The following is a 25,738-nucleotide window of genomic DNA, read 5'->3' as shown; positions in this document are numbered from 1 at the left end:
TCCACGGTCTTTAGTGGCTCAAACCAATGTGATTTTAGGAAATTCAACACCACGTTGAGATCCCAGGGTGCCACTGGAGGCACGAAGGGGGGCTGAATATGCAGCACTCCTTTTACAAATGTCTGAACTTCAGGTAGTGAAGCTAGTTCTTTTTGGGAAAAAAAAAAAAAAAAAAAAAAAAAAAAAAATCGACAGAGCCGATATCTGTACCTTAATGGAGCCTAATTTTAGGCCCATAGTCACTCCTGCCTGTAGGAAGTGCAGAAATCGACCCAGCTGAAATTCCTCTGTTGGGGCCTTATTGGCCTCACACCATGCAACATATTTCCGCCATATGCGGTGATAATGTTTTACCGTTACATCTTTCCTGGCTTTAATCAGCGTAGGAATGACATCCTCCGGAATGCCCTTTTCCTTCAGGATCCGGCGTTCAACCGCCATGCCGTCAAACGCAGCCGCGGTAAGTCTTGGAACAGACAGGGCCCCTGCTGCAGCAGGTCCTGTCTGAGCGGCAGAGGCCATGGGTCCTCTGAGATCATCTCTTGAAGTTCCGGGTACCAAGCTCTTTTTGGCCAATCCGGAACCACGAGTATTGTCCTTACTCCTCGTTTTCTTATTATTCTCAGTACCTTTGGTATGAGAGGCAGAGGAGGGAACACAAACTGACTGGTACACCCACGGTGTCACTAGAGCGTCCACCGCTATCGCCTGAGGGTCCCTTGACCTGGCGCAATACCTCTCCAGTTTTTTGTTTAGGCAGGACGCCATCATGTCCACCTGTGGCCGTTCCCAACGATTTACAATCAGTGTGAAGACTTCAGGATGAAGTCCCCACTCTCCCGGGTGGAGGTCGTGCCTGCTGAGGAAGTCTGCTTCCCAGTTGTCCACTCCCGGAATGAACACTGCTGACAGTGCTAGCACGTGATTTTCCGCCCATCGGAGAATCCTTGTGGCTTCTGCCATTGCCGTCCTGCTTCTTGTGCCGCCCTGTCGGTTTACATGGGCGACCGCCGTGATGTTGTCTGACTGGATCAGTACCGGCTGGTTTTGAAGCAGGGGTTTTGCCTGACTTAGGGCATTGTAAATGGCCCTTAGTTCTAGAATATTTATGTGCAAGGAAGTCTCCTGACTCGACCATAAGTCCTTGGAAGTTTCTTCCCTGTGTGACTGCCCCCCAGCCTCGAAGGCTGGCATCCGTGGTCACCAGGACCCAGTCCTGTATGCCGAATCTGCGGCCCTCTAGTAGATGAGCACTCTGCAGCCACCACAGCAGAGACACCCTGGTTCTTGGAGACAGGGTTATTAGCCGATGCATCTGAAGATGCGATCCGGACCATTGGTCCAACAGGTCCCACTGAAAGATTCTGGCATGGAACCTGCCGAAAGGAATTGCTTCGTAAGAAGCCACCATCTTTCCCAGGACTCGCGTGCAGTGATGCACCGACACCTGTTTTGGTTTCAGGAGGTCTCTGACTAGAGATGACAGCTCCTTGGCTTTCTCCTCCGGGAGAAACTTTTTTCTGGACTGTGTCCAGAATCATTCCCAGGAACAGTAGACGTGTCGTCGGAACCAGCTGTGACTTTGGAATATTCAGAATCCAACCGTGCTGGTGTAGCACCTCCTGAGATAGTGCTACTCCTACCAACAACTGCTCCCTGGATCTCGCCTTTATTAGGAGATCGTTTAAGTACGGGATAATTAAAACTCCCTTTTTTCGAAGGAGTATCATCATTTCCGCCATTACCTTGGTAAACACCCTCGGTGCCGTGGACAGTCCAAACGGCAGCGTCTGGAATTGGTAATGGCAATTTTGTACCGCAAATCTGAGGTACTCCTGGTGAGGATGATAAAATAAGAATTTACTTACCGATAATTCTATTTCTCGGAGTCCGTAGTGGATGCTGGGGTTCCTGAAAGGACCATGGGGAATAGCGGCTCCGCAGGAGACAGGGCACAAAAAGTAAAGCTTTCCGATCAGGTGGTGTGCACTGGCTCCTCCCCCTATGACCCTCCTCCAAGCCTCAGTTAGGTACTGTGCCCGGACGAGCGTACACAATAAGGGAGGAATTTTGAATCCCGGGTAAGACTCATACCAGCCACACCAATCACACCGTACAACTTGTGATCTAAACCCAGTTAACAGTATGATAACAGAGGAGCCTCTGAAAGATGGCTCCCTACAACAATAACCCGAATTAGTTAACAATAACTATGTACAATTATTGCAGATAATCCGCACTTGGGATGGGCGCCCAGCATCCACTACGGACTCCGAGAAATAGAATTATCGGTAAGTAAATTCTTATTTTCTCTATCGTCCTAGTGGATGCTGGGGTTCCTGAAAGGACCATGGGGATTATACCAAAGCTCCCAAACGGGCGGGAGAGTGCGGATGACTCTGCAGCACCGAATGAGAGAACTCCAGGTCCTCCTTAGCCAGAGTATCAAATTTGTAAAATTTTACAAACGTGTTCTCCCCTGACCACGTAGCTGCTCGGCAAAGTTGTAATGCCGAGACCCCTCGGGCAGCCGCCCAAGATGAGCCCACCTTCCTTGTGGAGTGGGCCCTTACAGATTTAGGCTGTGGCAGGCCTGCCACAGAATGTGCAAGTTGGATTGTGCTACAGATCCAACGAGCAATCGTCTGCTTAGACGCAGGAGCACCCATCTTGTTGGGTGCATACAATATAAACAACGAGTCAGATTTTCTGACTCCAGCTGTCCTTGCAATATATATTTTCAATGCTCTGACAACGTCCAGTAACTTGGAGTCCTCCAAGTCACTTGTAGCCGCAGGCACTACAATAGGCTGGTTCAGATGAAATGCTGACACCACCTTAGGGAGAAAATGCGGACGAGTCCGCAGTTCCGCCCTGTCCGAATGGAAAATCAGATATGGGCTTTTGTAAGATAAAGCTGCCAGTTCTGACACTCTCCTGGCCGAAGCCAGGGCTAGTAGCATGGTCACTTTCCATGTGAGATATTTCAAATCCACATTTTTTAGTGGTTCAAACCAATGAGATTTTAGAAAGTCCAAAACCACATTGAGATCCCACGGTGCCACTGGAGGCACCACAGGAGGCTGTATATGCAGCACTCCCTTAACAAAAGTCTGGACTTCAGGGACTGAAGCCAATTCTTTCTGGAAGAAAATCGACAGGGCCGAAATTTGAACCTTAATAGATCCCAATTTGAGACCCATAGACAATCCTGATTGCAGGAAATGTAGGAATCGACCCAGTTGAAATTCCTCCGTCGGAGCACTCCGATCCTCGCACCACGCAACATATTTTCGCCAAATGCGGTGATAATGTTGCACGGTTACTTCCTTCCTTGCTTTAATCAAAGTAGGAATGACTTCTTCCGGCATGCCTTTTTCCTTTAGGATCCGGCGTTCAACCGCCATGCCGTCAAACGCAGCCGCGGTAAGTCTTGAAACAGACAGGGACCCTGCTGAAGCAAGTCCCTCCTTAGAGGTAGAGGCCACGGATCTTCCGTGATCATCTCTTGAAGTTCCGGGTACCAAGTCCTTCTTGGCCAATCCGGAACCACTAGTATCGTTCTTACGCCTCTTTGCCGTATAATTCTCAATACTTTTGGTATGAGAGGCAGAGGAGGAAACACATACACCGACTGGTACACCCAAGGCGTTACCAGCGCGTCCACAGCTATTGCCTGCGGATCTCTTGACCTGGCGCAATACCTGTCCAGTTTTTTGTTGAGGCGAGACGCCATCATGTCCACCATTGGTCTTTCCCAACGGGTTACCAGCATGTGGAAGACTTCTGGATGAAGTCCCCACTCTCCCGGGTGAAGGTCGTGTCTGCTGAGGAAGTCTGCTTCCCAGTTGTCCACTCCCGGGATGAACACTGCTGACAGTGCTATTACATGATTCTCTGCCCAGCGAAGAATCCTTGCAGCTTCTGCCATTGCACTCCTGCTTCTTGTGCCGCCCTGTCTGTTCACATGGGCGACTGCCGTGATGTTGTCCGACTGGATCAACACCGGTTTTCCCTGAAGCAGAGGTTCTGCCTGGCTTAGAGCATTGTAGATTGCTCTTAGTTCCAGAATGTTTATGTGAAGAGACGTTTCCAGGCTCGTCCACACTCCCTGGAAGTTTCTTCCTTGTGTGACTGCTCCCCAGCCTCTCAGGCTGGCGTCCGTGGTCACCAGGATCCAATCCTGTATGCCGAATCTGCGGCCCTCCAATAGATGAGCACTCTGCAACCACCACAGAAGAGATAAACTTGTCCTTGGAGACAGGGTTATCCGCTGGTGCATCTGAAGATGCGACCCTGACCATTTGTCCAACAGATCCCTCTGGAAAATTCTTGCGTGGAATCTGCCGAATGGAATTGCTTCGTAAGAAGCCACCATTTTCCCCAGGACTCTTGTGCATTGATGTACAGACACCTTTCCTGGTTTTAGGAGGTTCCTGACAAGCTCGGATAACTCCTTGGCTTTTTCCTCCAGGAGAAAAACCTTTTTCTGAACCGTGTCCAGAATCATCCCTAGGAACAGCAGACGAGTTGTCGGCATTAACTGGGATTTTGGAATATTCAGAATCCACCCGTGCTGTTTTAGCACTTCTTGAGACAGTGCTAATCCCATCTCTAGCTGTTCTCTGGACCTTGCCCTTATCAGGAGATCGTCCAAGTATGGGATAATTAATACGCCTTTTCTTCGAAGAAGAATCATCATCTCGGCCATTACCTTTGTAAAGACCCGAGGTGCCGTGGACAATCCGAACGGCAGCGTCTGAAACTGATAGTGACAGTTTTGTACGACGAACCTGAGGTACCCCTGGTGTGAGGGGTAAATTGGAACGTGGAGGTACGCATCCTTGATGTCCAAGGATACCATAAAGTCCCCTTCTTCCAGGTTCGCTATCACTGCTCTGAGTGACTCCATCTTGAACTTGAACTTCTTTATGTACAGGTTCAAGGACTTCAGATTTAGAATAGGTCTTACCGAGCCATCCGGCTTCGGTACCACAAATAGAGTGGAATAATACCCCTTTCCTTGTTGTAGAAGAGGTACCTTGACTATCACCTGCTGAGAGTACAGCTTGTGAATGGCTTCCAAGACCGTCTCCCTTTCGGAGGGGGACGTTGGTAAAGCAGACTTCAGGAAACGGCGAGGTGGATCTGTCTCTAGTTCCAACCTGTATCCCTGAGATATTATCTGCAGGATCCAGGGATCTACCTGCGAGTGAGCCCACTGCGCGCTGAAATTCTTGAGACGACCGCCCACCGCCCCCGAGTCCGCTTGAGAAGCCCCAGCGTCATGCTGAGGCTTTTGTAGAAGCGGGGGAGGGCTTCTGTTCCTGGGAAGGAGCTGCCTGTTGCTGTCTCTTCCCCCTTCCTCTGCCTCGTGGCAGATATGAATATCCCTTTGCTCTCTTGTTTTTAAAGGAACGAAAGGGCTGCGGTTGAAAAGTCGGTGTCTTTTTCTGTTGGGGAGTAACTTGAGGTAAAAAGGTGGATTTCCCGGCTGTAGCCGTGGCCACCAAATCTGATAGACCGACTCCAAATAACTCCTCCCCTTTATACGGCAAAACTTCCATATGCCGTTTTGAGTCCGCATCGCCTGACCACTGTCGCGTCCATAAACTTCTTCTGGCCGAAATGGACATAGCACTTACCCGTGATGCCAGTGTGCAGATATCCCTCTGTGCATCACGCATATAAAGAAATGCCTCCTTTATTTGCTCTAAAGACAGTAAAACATTGTCCCTATCCAGGGTATCAATATTTTCAATCAGGGACTCTGACCAAGCTACTCCAGCACTGCACATCCAGGCTGTCGCTATAGCTGGTCGTAGTATAACACCTGTATGTGTGTATATACTTTTTTGGATATTTTCCATCCTCCTATCTGCTGGATCTTTAAGTGCGGCCGTCTCAGGAGAGGGTAACGCCACTTGTTTAGATAAGCGTGTGAGCGCCTTGTCCACCCTAGGAGGTGTTTCCCAGCGCGCCCTAACCTCTGGCGGGAAAGGGTATAAAGCCAATAACTTCTTTGAAATTAGCATCTTTTTATCGGGGGCAACCCACGCTTCATCACACACCTCATTTAGTTCTTCTGACTCAGGAAAAACTATAGGTAGTTTTTTCACACCCCACATAATACCCTGTTTAGTGGTACCTGTAGTATCAGCTAAATGTAACGCCTCCTTCATTGCCAAAATCATATAACGTGTGGCCCTACTGGAAAATACGGTTGATTCGTCACCGTCGCCACTGGAATCAGTGCCTGTGTCTGGGTCTGTGTCGACCGACTGAGGCAAAGGGCGTTTTACAGCCCCTGACGGTGTTTGAGGCGCCTGGACAGGCACTAATTGATTGTCCGGCCGTCTCATGTCGTCAAACGACTGCTTTAGCGTGTTGACACTATCCCGTAATTCCATAAATAAAGGCATCCATTCTGGTGTCGACCCCCTAGGAGGTGACATCCCCATATTTGGCAATTGCTCCGCCTCCACACCAATATCGTCCTCATACATGTCGACACACACGTACCGACACACAGCAGACACACAGGGAATGCTCTTAACGAAGACAGGACCCCACTAGCCCTTTGGGGAGACAGAGGGAGAGTTTGCCAGCACACACCAAAGCGCTATATATGACAGGGATAGCCTTATAATAAGTGCTCCCTGTATAGCTGCTTTTATAATATAATTTTTGCCACTATTTTGCCCCCCCTCTCTTGTTTTACCCTGTTTCTGTAGTGCAGTGCAGGGGAGAGACCTGGGAGCCGTCCTGACCAGCGGAGCTGTGTAAGGAAAATGGCGCTGTGTGCTGAGGAGATAGGCCCCGCCCCTTTTCCGGCGGGCTCGTCTCCCGCTCTTTAGTGGATTCTGGCAGGGGTTAAATATCTCCATATAGCCCCCGGAGGCTATATGTGAGGTATTTTTTTGCCAAATAGGTTTTCATTTGCCTCCCAGGGCGCTCCCCTCCCAGCGCCCTGCACCCTCAGTGACTGCCGTGTGAAGTGTGCTGAGAGGAAAATGGCGCACAGCTGCAGTGCTGTGCGCTACCTTTAGAAGACTGAAGAGTCTTCTGCCGCCGATTCTGGACCTCTTCTTGTTTCAGCATCTGCAAGGGGGCCGGCGGCGAGGCTCCGGTGACCATCCAGGCTGTACCTGTGATCGTCCCTCTGGAGCTGATGTCCAGTAGCCAAGAAGCCAATCCATCCTGCACGCAGGTGAGTTCACTTCTTCTCCCCTAAGTCCCTCGTTGCAGTGATCCTGTTGCCAGCAGGACTCACTGTAAAATAAAAAACCTAAGCTAAACTTTTCTAAGCAGCTCTTTAGGAGAGCCACCTAGATTGCACCCTTCTCGGCCGGGCACAAAAATCTAACTGAGGCTTGGAGGAGGGTCATAGGGGGAGGAGCCAGTGCACACCACCTGATCGGAAAGCTTTACTTTTTGTGCCCTGTCTCCTGCGGAGCCGCTATTCCCCATGGTCCTTTCAGGAACCCCAGCATCCACTAGGACGATAGAGAAATGGGGACATGCAAGTAAGCATCCTTGATGTCCAGGGATACCATGTAATCCCCCTCGTCCAGGCTTGCAATAACCGCCCTGAGCGATTCCATCTTGAACTTTTTTATGTATGTGTTCAAGGATTTAAAATTTAAAATGGGTCTCACCGAACCGTCCGGTTTCGGTACCACAAACAGTGTGGAATAGTAACCCCGTCCTTGTTGAAGTAGGGGCACCTTGACTATCACCTGCTGGGAATACAGGTTGTGAATTGCCTCTAGCACAGCCTCCCTGCCTGAGGGAGTCGTTGGCAAGGCAGATTTGAGGAAACGGCGGGGGTGGGGGGGGGAGACGCCTCGAATTCCAGTTTGTACCCCTGAGATACTACTTGCAAGATCCAGGGATCCACCTGTGAGCGAGCCCACTGATCGCTGAAATTTTTGAGGCGGCCCCCCACCATACCTGGCTCTGCCTGTGGAGCCCCACCGTCATGCAGCGGACTTGGAAGAAGCGGGGGAGGACTTTTGCTCCTGGGAACCTGCTGTTTGTTGCAGCCTTTTTCCCCTACCTCTGCCTCTGGACAGAAAGGACCCGCCTTTTCCTCGCCTGTTTCTCTGGGTCCGAAAAGACTGTACCTGATAAAACGGCGCTTTTTTAGGCTGTGAGGGAACATGGGGTAAAAATGCTGACTTCCCAGCTGTCGCTGTGGAAACTAGGTCCGAGAGGCCATCCCCGAATAACTCCTCACCCTTATAAGGCAAAACTTCCATGTGCCTTTTGGAATCTGAATCCCCTGTCCACTGCCGAGTCCATAAGCCTTTCCTAGCAGAAATGGACAATGCACTTATTTTAGATGCCAGCCGTCAGATCTCCCTCTGTGCATCTCTCATGTATAAGACTGAGTCTTTTATATGCTCTATGGTTAGGAGAATAGTGTCCCTGTCTAGGGTGTCAATATTTTCTGACAGGGAATCTGACCATGCAGCGGCAGCACTGCACATCCATGCCGACGCAATAGCTGGTCTAAGTATAATGCCTGAGTGTGTATACACAGACTTCAGGATCGCCTCCTGCTTTCTATCCGCAGGCTCCTTTAGGGCGGCCGTATCCGGAGACGGAAGTGCCACCTTTTTAGACAAACGTGTGAACGCTTTATCCACCCTAGGAGGTGTTTCCCAACGTGCCCTATCCTCTGGCGGGAAAGGGAACGCCATTAGTAATTTTTTAGAGATTACCAATCTTTTATCGGGGAAAGCCCACGCTTCTTCACACACTTCATTTAATTCTTCAGATGGGGGAAAAACTACGGGTAGTTTTTTCTCCCCAAACATAATACCCTTTTTAGTGGTACCTGGGTTTATATCCGAAATGTGTAAAACCTCTTTCATTGCCTCAATCATGCAACGAATGGCCCTAGTGGACATTAGATTAGACTCATCGTCGTCGACACTGGTATCAGTATCCGTGTCGACATCTGCGTCTGCCATCTGAGGTAGCGGGCGTTTTAGAGCCCCTGATGGCCTTTGAGACACCTGGGCAGGCACGAGCTGAGAAGCCGGCTGTCCCGCATTTGGCATGTCGTCAAATTTTTTGTGTAAGGAGTCGACACTTGCACGTAATTCCTTCCATAAAACCATCCACTCAGGTATCTGCCCCGCAGGGGGTGACATCACTTCTATGGGCATCTGCTCCGCCTCCACATAATTTTCCTCATCAAACATGTCGACACAGCCGTACCGACACACCGCACACACACCGGGAATGCTCTAATAGAGGACAGGACCCCACAAAGCCCTTTGGGGAGACAGAGAGAGAGTATGCCAGCACACACCAGAGCGCTATATAATGCAGGGACTAACTAAATTATGTCCCCTATAGCTGCTATAATATTTACTGCGCCTAAATTTAGTGCCCCCCTCTCTTTTTTACCCTTTTCTGTAGTGTAGACTGCAGGGGAGAGTCAGGGAGCTTCCTTTCAGCGGAACTGTGAGGGAGAAATGGCGCCAGTGTGCTGAGAGATAGCTCCGCCCCTTTTTCGCAGACTTTTGTGATTGTTTTGCCAGCCAAGGTGTTTTTATTGCTGCTCAGGGCGCCCCCCCCCCAGCGCCCTGCACCCTCAGTGACCGGAGTGTGAAGTGTGTATGAGGAGCAATGGCGCACAGCTGCAGTGCTGTGCGCTACCTTGGTGAAGACAGAAGTCTTCATGCCGCCGATTTTGCGGACTTCTTCTTGCTTCTGGCTCTGTAAGGGGGACGGCGGCGCGGCTCCGGGACCGAACACCAAGGCCAGTTCCATGCGGTCGATCCCTCTGGAGCTAATGGTGTCCAGTAGCCTAAGAAGCCCAAGCTAGCTGCAAGCAGGTAGGTTCGCTTCTTCTCCCCTTAGTCCCTCGATGCAGTGAGCCTGTTGCCAGCAGGTCTCACTGTAAAATAAAAAACCTAAATTATACTTTCTTTCTAAGAGCTCAGGAGAGCCCCTAGTGTGCATCCAGCTCGGCCGGGCACAAAAATCTAACTGAGGCTTGGAGGAGGGTCATAGTGGGAGGAGCCAGTGCACACCAGGTAGTCTAAAAGCTTTCTTTTAGTTGTGCCCAGACTCCTGCGGAGCCGCTATTCCCCATGGTCCTTACGGAGTTCCCAGCATCCACTAGGACGTCAGAGAAATGCAAGGTATAAACTCTCTGCACACAGACCAATAATTACAGCTGTAGTGACAGAAGACTGTGGGTGACATGATAGGCATATGTGTGGGGGCATCATTATTATTAGCATTACCCGTAGCATGGTGATACTATGACAGGGGTTCAGCAGGCATGACAGGGAGATGCGCAGGGGCCTTATTATTATTATATTATTAGCATTGCCTGCAGCATGGTGACACATCACAGTGGTTTAGCAGGTAATACCCCTCTTCCACTGCCACAATAACCGGGGTTATTGCCAGGTCTACCCAGGTCACAGCTTGGAGTAAAAGGGTCCATGGAAAATAATCCCAAATCTGACCCTGGTAGCAGTGCAGTGTAAACAACTTGTACCAGGTTATCCAACCCAGGCTATACTTAGAAGCGGTTAATTGGCTGTGTATGCAGAGGGCAGCCTCAAGGGAGTGTGCAAGGGACATGTAGGCCAGCCTCGGGTTCAGTGCAGTGGGGCTGACCCAGGAATAACACAGATCTACTGTTGGAAAAAATAAACCGGTTTTTAAGAAAGAAAAAAAATAAGAATTTACTTACCGATAATTCTATTTCTCGTAGTCCGTAGTGGATGCTGGGAACTCCGTCAGGACCATGGGGAATAGCGGCTCCGCAGGAGACTGGGCACAAAAGTAAAGCTTTAGGACTACCTGGTGTGCACTGGCTCCTCCCCCTATGACCCTCCTCCAAGCCTCAGTTAGGATACTGTGCCCGGACGAGCGTACACAATAAGGAAGGATTTTGAATCCCGGGTAAGACTCATACCAGCCACACCAATCACACCGTACAACCTGTGCTCTGAACCCAGTTAACAGCATGATAACAGAGGAGCCTCTGAAAAGATGGCTCACAACAATAATAACCCGATTTTTGTAACAATAACTATGTACAAGTATTGCAGACAATCCGCACTTGGGATGGGCGCCCAGCATCCACTACGGACTACGAGAAATAGAATTATCGGTAAGTAAATTCTTATTTTCTCTGACGTCCTAGTGGATGCTGGGAACTCCGTAAGGACCATGGGGATTATACCAAAGCTCCCAAACGGGCGGGAGAGTGCGGATGACTCTGCAGCACCGAATGAGAGAACTCCAGGTCCTCCTCAGCCAGGGTATTACATTTGTAGAATTTTGCAAACGTGTTTGCCCCTGACCAAGTAGCAGCTCGGCAAAGTTGTAAAGCCGAGACCCCTCGGGCAGCCGCCCAAGATGAGCCCACCTTCCTTGAGGAATGGGCTTTTACAGATTTTGGCTGTGGCAGGCCTGCCACAGAATGTGCAAGCTGAATTGTACTACAAATCCAACGAGCAATAGTCTGCTTAGAAGCAGGAGCACCCAGCTTGTTGGGTGCATACAGGATAAACAGAGAGTCAGATTTTCTGACTCCAGCCGTCCTGGAAACATATTTTCAGGGCCCTGACTACGTCCTGCAACTTGGAGTCCTCCAAGTCCCTAGTAGCCGCAGGTACCACAATAGGCTGGTTCAAGTGAAACGCTGAAACCACCTTAGGGAGAAATTGAGGACGAGTCCTCAATTCTGCCCTGTCCGTATGAAAAATTAGGTAAGGGCTTTTATAGGATAAAGCCGCCAATTCTGAGACACGCCTGGCTGAAGCCAGGGCCAACAGCATTACCACTTTCCATGTGAGATATTTTAAGTCCACAGTGGTGAGTGGTTCAAACCATGTGATTTTAGGAACCCCAAAACTACATTGAGATCCCAAGGTGCCACTGGAGGCAGTATATGCAGTACCCCCTTGACAAACGTCTGAACTTCAGGAACTGAAGCCAGTTCTTTCTGGAAGAAAATCGACAGGGCCGAAATTTGAACCTTAATGGACCCTAATTTTAGGCCCATAGACAGTCCTGTTTTCAGGAAATGCAGGAAACGACCCAGTTGAAATTCCTCTGTAGGGGCCTTCCTGGCCTCGCACCACGCAACACATTTACGCCAAATACGGTGATAATGTTGCACAGTTACATCCTTCCTGGCTTTGATCAGGGTAGGGATGACTTCATCTGGAATGCCTTTTTCCGTCAGGATCCGGCGTTCAACCGCCATGCCGTCAAACGCAGCCGCGGTAAGTCTTGGAAGAGACAGGGTCCCTGCTGGAGCAGGTCCTTTCTTAGAGGTAGAGGCCACGGGTCCTCTGTGAGCATCTCTTGAAGTTCCGGGTACCAAGTCCTTCTTGGCGAATCCGGAGCCACGAGTATAGTCCTTACTCCTCTCCTTCTTATGATTCTCAGTACCTTGGGTATGAGAGGCAGAGGAGGGAACACATACACTGACTGGTACACCCACGGTGTTACCAGAGCGTCCACAGCTATTGCCTGAGGGTCCCTTGACCTGGCGCAATACCTGTCCAATTTTTTGTTTAGGCGGAACGCCATCATGTCCACCTTTGGTTTTTCCCAACGGTTTACAATCATGTGGAAGACTTCTGCTGAGGAAGTCTGTTTCCCAGTTGTCCACTCCCGAAATGAACACTGCTGACAATGCTATCACATGATTTTCCGCCCAGCGAAAAATCCTTGCAGCTTCTGCCATTGCCCTCCTGCTTCTTGTGCCGCCCTGTCTGTCTACGTGGGCGACTGCCGTGATGTTGTCCGACTGGATCAGCACCGGCTGACCTTGAAGCAGAGGTCTTGCTTGGCTTAGGGCATTGAAAATGGCCCTTAGCTCCAAGATATTTATGTGAAGTGATGTCTCCAGGCTTGACCACAAGCCCTGGAAATTTCTTCCCTGTGTGACTGCTCCCCAGCCTCGCAGGCTGGCATCCGTGGTCACCAGGACCCAGTCCTGAATGCCGAATCTGCGCCCTCTAGAAGATGAGCACTCTGCAACCACCACAGGAGAGACACCCTTGTCTTTGGTGACAGGGTTATCCGCTGATGCATCTGAAGATGCGATCCGGACCACTTTTTCAGCAGGTCCCACTGGAAAGTTCTTGCGTGGAATCTGCCGAATGGAATTGCTTCGTAGGAAGCTACCATTTTTCCCAGGACCCTTGTGCACTGCTGCACTGACACTTGGCCTGGTTTTAGGAGGTTTCTGACTAGTTCGGATAACTCCCTGGCTTTCTCCTCCTGGAGAAACACCTTTTTCTGGACTGTGTCCAGGATCATCCTTAGGAATAGAAGACGTGTCGTCGGGATCAGCTGCGATTTTGGAATATTAAGAATCCAACCGTGCTGCCGCAACACTACTTGAGATAGTGCTACCCCGACTACCAACCGTTCCCTGGATCTTGCCCTTATCCGGAGATCGTCCAAGTAAGGGATAATTAAAACTCCCTTCCTTCGAAAGAGTATCATCATTTCGGCCATTACTTTAGTAAAGACCCGGGGTGCCGTGGACAAACCAAACGGCAGCGTCTGAAACTGATAGTGACAGTTCTGTACCACAAACCTGAGGTACCCTTGGTGAGAAGGGTAAATTGGGACATGGAGATAAGCATCCTTGATGTCCAGAGACACCATATAATCCCCTTCTTCCAGGTTTGCCATCACCGCTCTGAGTGACTCCATCTTGAATTTGAACCTTTGTATGTAAGTGTTCAAGGATTTCAGATTTAAATTAGGTCTCACCGAGCCGTCCGGCTTCGGTACCACAAACAGCGTGGAATAACACCCCTTTCCCTGTTGTAGGAGGGGTACCTTGATTATCACCTGCTGGGAATACAGCTTGTGAATGGCTTCCCATACCGCCTCCCTGTCGGAGGGAGACGTCGGTAAAACAGACTTTAGGAAAACGGCGAAGGGGAGACGTCTCGAATTCCAATTTGTACCCCTGAGATACCACCTGAAGGATCCAGGGGTCCACCTGTGAGTGAGCCCACTGCACGCTGACATTTTTGAGACGGGCCCCCACCGTGCCTGAGTCCGCTTGTAAAGCCCCAGCGTCATGCTGAGGACTTGGCAGAAAACGGGAGAGGGCTTCTGTTCCTGGGAACTGGCTGTTTGCTGCAGCCTTTTTCCTCTCCCTCTGCCACGGGGCAGAAATGAGGAGCCTTTTGCCCGCTTGCCCTTATGGGGCCCAAAGGACTGCGCCTGATAATACGGCATCTTCTTATGTTAAGAGGCTACCTGGGGTAAAAATGTGGATTTCCCAGCCGTTGCCGTGGCCACCAGGTCTGTTAGACCTACCCCAAATAACTCCTCCCTTTTATAAGGCGATACTTCCATATGCCTTTTGGAATCAGCATCACCTGACCACTGTCTTGTCCATAACTCTCTTCTGGCAGAAATGGACAGCGCACTTACTCTTGATGCCAGTCGGCAAATATCCCTCTGTGCATCACGCATATATAGAAATGCATCTTTTTAAATGCTCTATAGTCAGTAATATACTGTCCCTATCTAGGGTATCAATATTGTCAGTCAGGGAATCCGACCAAGCCACCCCAGCACTGCACATCCAGGCTGAGGCGATTGCTGGTCGCAGTATCACACCCGTGTGAGTGTATATACATTTTAGGATATTTTACTGCTTTCGGTCAGCAGGTTTCTTAAGGGCGGCCGTATCCGGGGACGGTAGTGCCACCTGTTTAGACAAGCGTGTGAGCGCTTTATTCATCCTAGGGGGTGTTTCCCAACGTGCCCTATCCTCTGGCGGGAAGGGGTATGATGCTAATAACTTTTTAGGAATTAACAGTTTTTATCGGGGGAAACCCACGCATCATCACACACTTCATTTAATTCCTCAGATGCAGGAAAAACTACAGGCAGTTTTTTCTCACCCAACATAATACCCTTTTTAGTGGTACTGGTATTATCAGAAATGTGTAAAAACATTTTCTATAGCCTCAATCATGTAACGTGTGGCCCTACTGGAAGTCACATTCGTCTCTTAATCGTCGACACTGGAGTCAGTATCCGTGTCGGCGTCTGTATCTGCCATCTGCGGTAACGGGCGTTTTAGAGCCCCTGATGGCTTTTGAGACACCTGGACAGGCACAGGCTGAGTCGCCGGCTGTCTCATGTCATCAATCTTTTGTAAAGAGCTGACACTGTCACATAATTCCTTCCATAAGCTCATCCACTCAGGTGTCGACTCCCTAGGGGGTGACACCTCTTTTACAGGCAATTGCTCCGCCTCCACCTCATTTTCCTCCTCATGCATGTCGACACAACGTACCGACACAGCACACACACAGGGAATGCTCTGATAGAGGACAGGACCCCACTAGCCCTTTGGGGAGACAGAGGGAGAGTATGCCAGCACACACCAGAGCGCTATATATATATATATATATATATATATATATATATATATATATATATATATATATATATATATATATATATACACACACACAGGGATAACCTTATATAAGTGTTTTTCCCCTTATAGCTGCTGTATTGTTATACTGCGCCTAATTAGTGCCCCCCTCTCTTTTTTAACCCCTTTCTGTAGTGTAGTAACTGCAGGGGAGAGCCAGGGAGCTTCCCTCCAACGGAGCTGTGAGAGAAAATGGCGCCAGTGTGCTGAGGAGATAGGCTCCGCCCCCTTCTCGGCGGCCTTTTCTCCCGTTTTTCTGTGGAATCTGGCAGGGGTTAAAATACATCCATATAGCCCTGGGGGTTATATGTGGTGTATTTATGCCAGCCAAGGTGTTTACATTGCTGCTCAGGGCGCCCCCCCCTAGCGCCCTGCACCCTCAGTGACCGAAGTGTGAAGTGTGCCTGAGTAACAATGGCGCACAGCTGCAGTGCTGTGCGCTACCTTGTTGAAGACTGATGTCTTCTGCCGCCGATTTTTCCGGACCTCTTCTTGCTTCTGGCTCTGTAAGGGGGCCGGCGGCGCGGCTCTGGGACCGAGCTCCGAGGCTGGGCCTGTGTTCGGTCCCTCTGGAGCTAATGGTGTCCAGTAGCCTAAGAAGCCCAATCCACTCTGCACGCAGGTGAGTTCGCTTCTTCTCCCCTTAGTCCCTCGATGCAGTGAGCCTGTTGCCAGCAGGTCTCACTGAAAATAAAAAACCTAAAACTAAACTTTCACTAAGAAGCTCAGGAGAGCCCCTAGTGTGCACCCTTCTCGGCCGGGCACAAAAATCTAACTGAGGCTTGGAGGAGGGTCATAGGGGGAGGAGCCAGTGCACACCAGGTAGTCCTAAAGCTTTACTTTTGTGCCCAGTCTCCTGCGGAGCCGCTATTCCCCATGGTCCTTACGGAGTTCCCAGCATCCACTAGGACGTCAGAGAAATTATAGATATAGATATATAGAGAGAGATATTATATAAATATATATTATATAAATATAATTTTTCTTTACAGATCCCCTGCATCCCTGGTGTATTTCTATGCCAAAAATGCATCTTATTTACTTTGCTTTGTGAATAAGACACACAAGCATACTAAAATGCTATGCAGCATGCCTATATTCTGTGTGACCGCGCATGTGTCTGCATACAAAATGCTATGTTACACTGTTTACTAGGAAAACACTGTAGCATAATGTTCACTCTAGGATTTTTTTAGGGCAGGGTGCTGATCACGGGGAGGGCACATTTTTCATTCGGGAGGGCACATTTTTCAGTTAGAAGGGCAAAATTAGGTACATACTATAATGCTTGGTCCTCCCATTCTGACATGCCAAAGAATGGACAGTGCGCGCCGAAGGGTCGTTGTTTTTCGTGGGGAAGGGGCACGGCCACATAATAGTGGCAATTCACATTACACCACAGAGTAGTGCAGCTAATACACACTGCACCAGGTAGAACCTCCTACACACACACTGCGACAGGTAGAGAGCACGTTATACATATTGCGCCAGATAGAGCACATTCTACACTTTGCGCCAGGCAGAGCACGTTATACACAATGCACCAGATAGAGAGCCCTGAGAAACATTGCACCAGGTAGAGAGCACGTTATACACATTGCACCAGGTAGAGAGCTATGAGAAACATTGCACCAGGTAGAGAGCACGTTATACACATTGCACCAGGTAGAGAGCACTGAGAAACATTGCACCAGGTAGAGAGCACGTTATACACATTGCACCAGGTAGAGAGCACGTTATACACATTGCACCAGGTAGAGAGCACGTTATAAACACTGCACCAGGTAGAGAGCACTGAGACACACTGCACCAGGTAGAGAGCACTGAGACACACTGCACCAGGTAGAGAGCACTGAGACACACTGCACCAGGTAGAGAGCACTGAGACACACTGCACCAGGTAGAGAGCACTGAGACACACTGCACCAGGTAGAGAGCACTGAGACACACTGCACCAGGTAGAGAGCACTGACACACACTGCACCAGGTAGAGAGCACTGACACACACTGCACCAGGTAGAGAGCACTGAGACACACTGCACCAGGTAGAGAGCACTGAGACACACTGCACCAGGTAGAGAGCACTGAGACACACTGCACCAGGTAGAGAGCACTGACAAACTTTGCACCAGGTAGAGAGCACTGACAAACTTTGCACCAGGTAGAGAGCACTGACAAACTTTGCACCAGGTAGAGAGCACTGACAAACTTTGCACCAGGTAGAGAGCACTGACAAACTTTGCACCAGGTAGAGAGCACTGACAAACTTTGCACCAGGTAGAGAGCACTGACAAACTTTGCACCAGGTAGAGAGCACTGAGACACACTGCACCAGGTAGAGAGCACTGAGACACACTGCACCAGGTAGAGAGCACTGAGACACACTGCACCAGGTAGAGAGCACTGAGACACACTGCACCAGGTAGAGAGCACTGAGACACACTGCACCAGGTAGAGAGCACTGAGACACACTGCACCAGGTAGAGAGCACTGAGACACACTGCACCAGGTAGAGAGCACTGAGACACACTGCACCAGGTAGAGAGCACTGAGACACACTGCACCAGGTAGGGCACATTTTTGATCTCTGCTTTTTTTGTGCCAATTTTACTTACTGGGGGTTGATGCTGCGGGAGTTAATCGCGCTGGTCCCCCCTCACACACCGCGGAGCTGGTTGAAAATGACCACCACACTGATCCATGCACACAGGAGGGAGGGCTGGGTTTGCCTCGGCGGGAGAAGCAAACCCAGCCCTCCTTAGCTTACCAGATCCCCTTCAGCCAGCGCGACAAGCCTAAGGCAGCTGCAGGGGGCAGTGACAGCGCGGCGGGGAGGAGCAGGGGGCAGCGACAGCGCGGCGGGACAGAGCGGCGGGGAGGAGCAGGGGGCAGTGACAGCGGGGTGGGACAGAGCGGCAGGCAGTGACAGCGCGGCGGGACAGAGCGGCGGGGAGGAGCAGGGGGCAGTGACAGTGCGGCGGGGAGGAGCAGGGGCAGTGACAGCGCAGTGGGACAGAGCGGCGGGGAGGAGCAGGGGGCAGTGACAGCGCGATGTGACAGAGCGGCGGGGAGGAGCAAGGGGCAGTGACAGCGCACCCGGCGCGGCGGTGAGTAGGCAGTCCTTTAGTAATCAGCAGGGCGGGCACAAACGGGCAGGGCGCATTCTGCCACTCAGAAAAGGGGCAGGGCGCAGCGCCCCGTGAAAGAAGGCTAGAGTGAACACTAGTAGCATACCATTTCGGATGCAGATACAGCCGCAGATGCAACCAGAATGTAGTCTTACCACATATAATTTTAATCAGCAAAAGCTGCTTGTGCATCCTATTTGCGATTAAGATGCATTTAATGGAAAAAAAATTGCATTAAAGACGCTCAGCGATACCAAGTAACGCATGACTAAAAAGGGTGTTGAACTTGTAGGGAGGCTAGATGTGGGTGGACACATCTGTACATCTGAATATGCCCCAACCCAGAGTCCTCCTTTATCTTTGTCGTTTGACTATACATTTGAATGGGATGCGCTTATGCGACTAGCAGTCAGAAGACCGCCGGTCACAGTATCGGTGCCGGCATCCCGCACACTGACTAGCCAGCAGGTTGGCATGCCGACCAACAGGGACAATTCCCACTCGTAGGTGTCCACGACACCCATAGAGTGGAAATAGAACCTGTGGCGAGCGCAGCGAGACACCGAGCCCGCAAAGGGCTTCGTTGCGCCCACCCCTCCCCCCTGCGTTGGCTAACTGACAGATGGGATCCCGACGTCGGTATGGTGATCAGCAGTCTCCCATCCACCGGTCACCCGATACCAACCCCATCTGAATATACGTAGATAGACTAAACATACAGTCAGATACAGAGTAGGCTGAAAATAAGAACAAGTTAATGTTAGGCATTAGTCCTACTTATTACTTATAATTAAATAAATCTGAATAGCAATACAAAATGGAAAGTGCAAATGCACTTTTCAAAGAAACACATACATATACAAGGTTAAGTATTTGTTTAGTATAATAGGATTTTTTTAAGATGTCACAGCTTCCTGACTAGTCAAATAATAATAATAAAAAAAATTGGGTTTAAAGCTGCCAACCCAGCCAGGTCCAAGTTGTAGTGTAAACAGGGGTCTGAGCCGGGTTGGAATGGTGTCCAACAACCTGGGTAGGACCTGGATTTTTGGTGGAAAAGTAGTAGAAATGATAGAGAGAAGAGATCGTGCATTATTATTATTATTAGCACTGTGTGGGGGCAATAGTATTATCATAATCATCATCATCTGCAGCATGATAACCATAGGATGGGCTCAGCAGGTTATTGACAAGGAGATGTGTGGGGGGCAATATACTATTATTAGCATCACCTGAAGCAGGGTACCCACAGGACAGAGGTTCAGCAGGTATACAGTATGTCAGGGAAATGTGTGGGGGCAATATTAGCATTACCTGTATAATGGTGAACATATGTAAGGGAGAAGTGTGGGGGGAAATATATTATTATTAGCATTACCCGCAGCATGGTTACCAGTGGACAAGGGTTCAGCAGGTATAGGACAGAGAGATGTGTGGGGGCAATATTATTAGCATGACCTGTATAATGATGAACATATGTTAGGGATATGTGTGTGGGGGGGTCAATATATTATTATTAACATTACCTGAAGCAGGGTGACCACAGGACAGAGGTTCAGCAGGTATACAGTATGTCAGGGAAATGTGTGGGAGCAATATTAGAATTACCTGTATAATGGTGAACATATGTCAGGGATATATGTGCGTGTGTGGGGGGGCAATATATTACTATTAACATTACCTGAAGCAGGGTGACCACAGGACAGCGGTTCAGCAGGTATACAGTATGTCAGGGAAATGTGTGGGAGCAATATTAGAATTACCTGTATAATGGTGAACATATGTCAGGGATATGTGTGGGGGGGGGGGGGCAATATATTATTATTAACATTACCTGAAGCAGGGTGACCACGGGACAGAGGTTCAGCAGGTATACAGTATGTCAGGGAAATGTGTGGGAGCAATATTAGAATTACCTGTATAATGGTGAACATATGTCAGGGAGATGTGTGGGGGCAATATATTATTATTATCAGCATTACCTGCAGCATGGTGACCACATGACAGGGATTCAGCAGGTATATGACAGTCTTGGTGGCAAATTTAAAGCCGACCTCCACTCCAAACGTCAGGCAGAGCGCCACCAGCAGCAGGTTCTTGCCCAGGCTATCGGGGCGGGCAGCTGCTGCCGGCAGGTCCCCATCCCCCGGCTTTTCCCTGGCAATCCTCCGCAGCGACAGCCCGATCTCCAGCAGGGACACCAGCAGCAGGACCACGCTCTCGCTGAGCCGCTGCCCAGCCGGCAGGAAGGACGCGCACTCCGGGCCCCCATTGCCGGCCAGGCTGGGGTCCACCCCTCCGTACAGCCAGTCCGAGTAGCGTGACATGCTTCCCTCGGTGAGCAGCACACCTCCGCTGCCTCCTTCCTGGCGGAACATCAAATGCGCGGCCCGGGTGTCTCAGTCAGTGAGGGCGGGAGGAGGGAGCATCCCGGGTGGGGAACCGGAGAAGATGGCGGCAGTAAGAGGATACGGTGATGTCCACACGTGCGGCGGCGGGTTCCCTGCGCTCCCGGTGCGAGCCGGGGGCAGAGGCTACCACACAGAGTTACTGCTGCGGCAGCACGGGTGTGTCAATGTGCGCATGTACACAGCGGGGCAGGGCGACCGTAGCATGTTATTATAGGCAGATATGTAACATGCGTGCGCATGCAGGACTGCCTGCAGCATCCCCAGTGGGCGGGGGGACCTGATATGTGCTTCCCCCTAGTGTCAGCCTCTTCCACGCACTCTCCCCGGGACCAGCAGACGCCTGGCTCCCTCCTGTGCATCACCTCACTCTACGGTCCCAAACCAGGACCTACGCCTCTTCCCATTGGGTAGCCTCCTCCAAATCCCGCCTTCCCTGGTGACATCACACTGGCACTGCTCGCTCACCTCAGTCAGTCCTCACTCAGCTATGTGTTTCAGTAATGTTCATAACGTGTGTTACATGACCCTACCACCCTACCATGGGATCCGGTCTGAAGATCGACAGTGTCTAGGTCGACAGTCACTAGGTCGACATGGATGGAAGGTCGACAGGGTTTCTAGGTCGACGTGTGCTAGGCCGACAGGTCTAAAGGTCGACATGAGTTTTTTAAAAAGCGAGCGAACGCGGTGCACTAATTTGGGATCCCGGTCACTCTACGAAGAAAACGACAAAAAAAAAAAAAAAAATCCTCATGTCGACCTTTAGACCTGTCGACCTAGCACATGTCGACCTAGAAACCCTGTCGACCTAGTGACTGTCGACCTAAACATTGTCGACCTAGACACTGTCGATTTGATTAACCACACCCCCCTACCATACATACAGTGTGAATGTATGTAACATTACATGACCCTACCACGCATACAATGTGAGTGTATGTAACATGTTACATGACCCTACCTGACATACAGTGTAAATGTATGTAACATGTTACATGGCCCTACCATACATACATACATACATACATACAATGTGAATGTATGTAACATGCTACATGACCCTACCATACATACAATATGAATGTATGTAATGTAACACGTTACATGACCCTACAATACATACAATGTGAATGTATGTAAATGACCCTACCTGTCATACAATGTAAATGTATGTAACATGACCCTACCATACATACATACAATATGAATGTATGTAACATGTTACATGGCCCTACCATACATACAGTGTGAATGTATGTAACATGTTACATGGCCCTACCATACATACAATGTAAATGTATGTAACATGACTCTACCATACATACATACAATATGAATGTATGTAACATGTTACATGGTCCTACCATACATACAGTGTGAATGTATGTAACATGTTACATGGCCCTACCATACATACAATGTGAATGTATGTAACATGCTACATGGCCCTACCATGCATACAATGTGAATGTATGTAACATTACATGACCCTACCACGCATACAGTGTGAATGTATGTAACATGTTACATGGCCCTACCATACATACAATGTGAATATATGTAACATGCTACATGGCCCTACCATACATACAATGTGAATGTATGTAATGTAACATGTTACATGACCCTACCATACATACAATGTGCATGTATGTAACACGTTACATGACCCTACAACGCATACAATGTGAATGTATGTAACATGTTACATGACCCTACCATTCAATATGAATGTATGTTACATGACCCTATCTGTCATACAATGTAAATGTATGTAACATAACCCTACCATACGTACATACAATATGAATGTATGTAACATGTTACATGGCCCTACCATACATACAGTGTGAATGTATGTAACATGTTACATGGCCCTACCTTACATACAATGTGAATATATGTAACATGTTACATGGCCCTACCATACATATAATGTTAATGTATGTAACAAGTTACATGACCCTACCACATATACAGTGCACAGAATGATTGCGTAACGTGAAACTTTCAAATATACAATGTACACAACATGTTAATTTCCCATCATATAAACTATGTACAGAACGTGTTACATAACCTTGTCATATATACAACGTTCAGGTTCAGAACAAGGCACCCCTTGGATTAGCATAGCTAAACTGCTTCAGAACTTAATTAATGTGTATATGGAGCGCTTGATAATGTGTCACTGTCTAATGCTGAAAAAGAAAAACAGGTTTAAACACAGTGGGTTAGTTATAAACTCAAGGTGCCCTGTAATGTTTAAGCTCTTTTTTTAAAATTTTAAAAAGTCCCGATCTCCAGCTTAATGTGGTCCCTCCAAGCACTACAGCAAGGTCCCCGGCAGGTGTACTAGCTGTCCCTATCCTACCTCTGGGTCCTCTGGTCTGTGGATCTCACACTGGTCAGTTCGTTCTCGGCGGCCGGCGTCTCTTCTTCCTAACCGGAAGTTGATGAGGCGCCGCGGAACGTCACTTCCGGGTGATGCGGTGACGGGATCTTTGTGTATCGACGCGTTTCATGCACTGCGGCACTTCGTCCAGGATATTGAATGTTGTTAGGGAGATTCCTTTTATCCTCCCTGGTTTCAATAAACTTTGTTAAAAACGGCTTTTAAAACCGGAAGTTGTCAACAGGAACTTCCAAAAAATAGGCGGCAAGCACCTGCTTCAGCATTAGACTGTGTATGTATGTAATATAGCTGAAAAAGTATATAGTGTAGCTGAAATGCAAAAATAAAATATGTAGAAGGATGAACTATATTTAAAGGAAGACATTTAAATCAATGTCAATGTTGAGACCATGTGGTTTTAAAGTTCTCAGTTCGTAGATCCACTTCGTCTCAGCTTTTCTTAATTCTGTTGATATATCACCCCCTCGCCAGTTTAAATTCACTTTTTGTATGGCCATAAATTTCAGACCATCCGGATTTCTTCCATGTTGTTCCGCATAGTGTTGAGAGACACTGTGTGTATCCAATCCTCTTTTAATATTATATACATGTTCTGCTATACGGATTTTGAGTTTTCTTTTGGTCTGTCCTATATACTGTTGTCCAAATGGGCATTCCAATAGGTATATGACACCCTCTGTTGCGCACGATATCTGTTGTTTGATGGAGTAATTTTCTTTGGTGTGGTTTGATGTGAAGGATGTTATTGGTTGAGTTATTCTTCTTCCTGATTTTTTGCATCCCAGGCATGTTAAGCATGCATGGAATCCATTGTTTCCCTTTATCTTCTGATGATTCTCCATTGGAAGGAAGCTATGTGTCAGTTCTTGTTTCAGATTCCTTGCCCTCCTATAGATCACTTTCGGAGTTTGCGGTATTATAGTTTTGAGATTTTCATCAAGCATTAGTATGTGCCAATTTCTCTTGATGATGTCTTCAATCTCCTTGTGGTGTGAATTATATTGGGTGATGAAGGAGGTTTGGATGTTGTTGTTCTCTGTTTTATTTTCTTTATATTGCAACATCATTTTTCGATCCAGATGTAATACTTTATCGACTTCCGTTTGGATTTGTTCTTCTTTGTAGCCTTTCCTTAGAAATTTTTTCTTCATCTCTATACTCTGTATTTCATACATTTCTTTGTGCGTACAGTTCCTCCTAATTCTTCGTAGTTGGCCCCCTGGGATGTTTTTCAGCCATTGATTATGGTGATTACTGCTGTATGGAAGAAAGTTATTCGAATCCACTTCTTTTATATGTGTTTTTGTGCTGAGTCTTTCTTTATCTACATAAATTTCTAGATCTAGAAAGATAGCTTTCTCTTTGCTGGTGGTTGTGGTAAATTCTAGACCAATATTGTTCGAGTTCATGTATATCTTGAATTCTTCAAGTTCTTCCTGTGGTCCTGCCCAGATAAATATCAGGTCATCAATGTACCTGTGCCAGCATAGTATATGTTTCAGGAATTTGTTATTCTGCCAAATGTGATGGTCCTCCCAGTATGCAACGAAAAGATTCGCATACGCTGGTGCAAAGGACGTCCCCATCGCAGTCCCTTTTACTTGTAGGAAGAAGTCCCCTCCATACCAAAAATAGTTGTTATGAAGTATGAACTCTATTTGCTCAATGATGAAATTGATCTGTCTGTTGGGGATGTTGGATTGTGTAGTCAGGTAATGTCTGGTATATTCGCATCCCAATCTGTGTTGGATGCATGTATACAAGGACTTCACATCGCTTGTGCAAATAAAATATGACTCCTCCCATTTGAGTTCTTCTAAGATTTGTAAAATGTGTAGTGTGTCTTTCAAGTAGCTTTTTTGTTTCTGTGCTAACGGCTGTAGGTAGTGATCTATGTAATGTGAAAGATTCGCGGTGAGGGATCCAATTCCTGAAATTATCGGACGGCCCGGAGGTTCCTTAATATCCTTGTGGATTTTGGGAAGGTGGTAGAAGGTCGGTATTTTCGGGTTCTTTGTGCAAATGTAGTCATACTCTTTTTTCGTGACTATTCCCATTTCCAATCCCTCATCCATTTGTCTAACCAGCTGTTTCTGAAATTCTTTTGTCGGGTCCGTGAGTAATTTCTTATAGGTCGATGTATCCGTTGGTATTTCATCTGAATTTCTGCTTGATCCATTTTTTGTTCTTTATTGAAGAATTTTTTGATGCATAATTTGCGTATAAATTTTTGTATGTCGATGAAGACATTGAATTTGTTTATTGTAGAGTGGGGAGCAAATTTCAAACCTTTCTTCAATAGGTTTATCTGATCTCC

General features: G+C 48.4%; 1 protein-coding gene across 1 annotated transcript in view; it reads right to left on the bottom strand.

Annotated features, from left to right (window-relative positions):
* The window catches only part of TMEM164 (transmembrane protein 164), a 226,317-nt gene extending 204,946 nt beyond the window's left edge, over window positions 1-21,371 (bottom strand). Inside the window, exon 1 of the mRNA XM_063937303.1 lies at window positions 20,577-21,371. Coding sequence (XP_063793373.1) covers window positions 20,577-20,972 — 396 coding nt within the window. The 5' untranslated portion in view covers window positions 20,973-21,371. The remainder of the gene's footprint in view (window positions 1-20,576) is intronic.
* Window positions 21,372-25,738: the final 4,367 nt, after the last annotated feature.

This window comes from Pseudophryne corroboree, chromosome 8, assembly GCF_028390025.1.
Source record: "Pseudophryne corroboree isolate aPseCor3 chromosome 8, aPseCor3.hap2, whole genome shotgun sequence".
Lineage (NCBI taxonomy): Eukaryota > Metazoa > Chordata > Amphibia > Anura > Myobatrachidae > Pseudophryne > Pseudophryne corroboree.
Note: the sequence above shows the minus strand (reverse complement) of the source record. Positions and strands in the feature narration are given on the sequence as shown.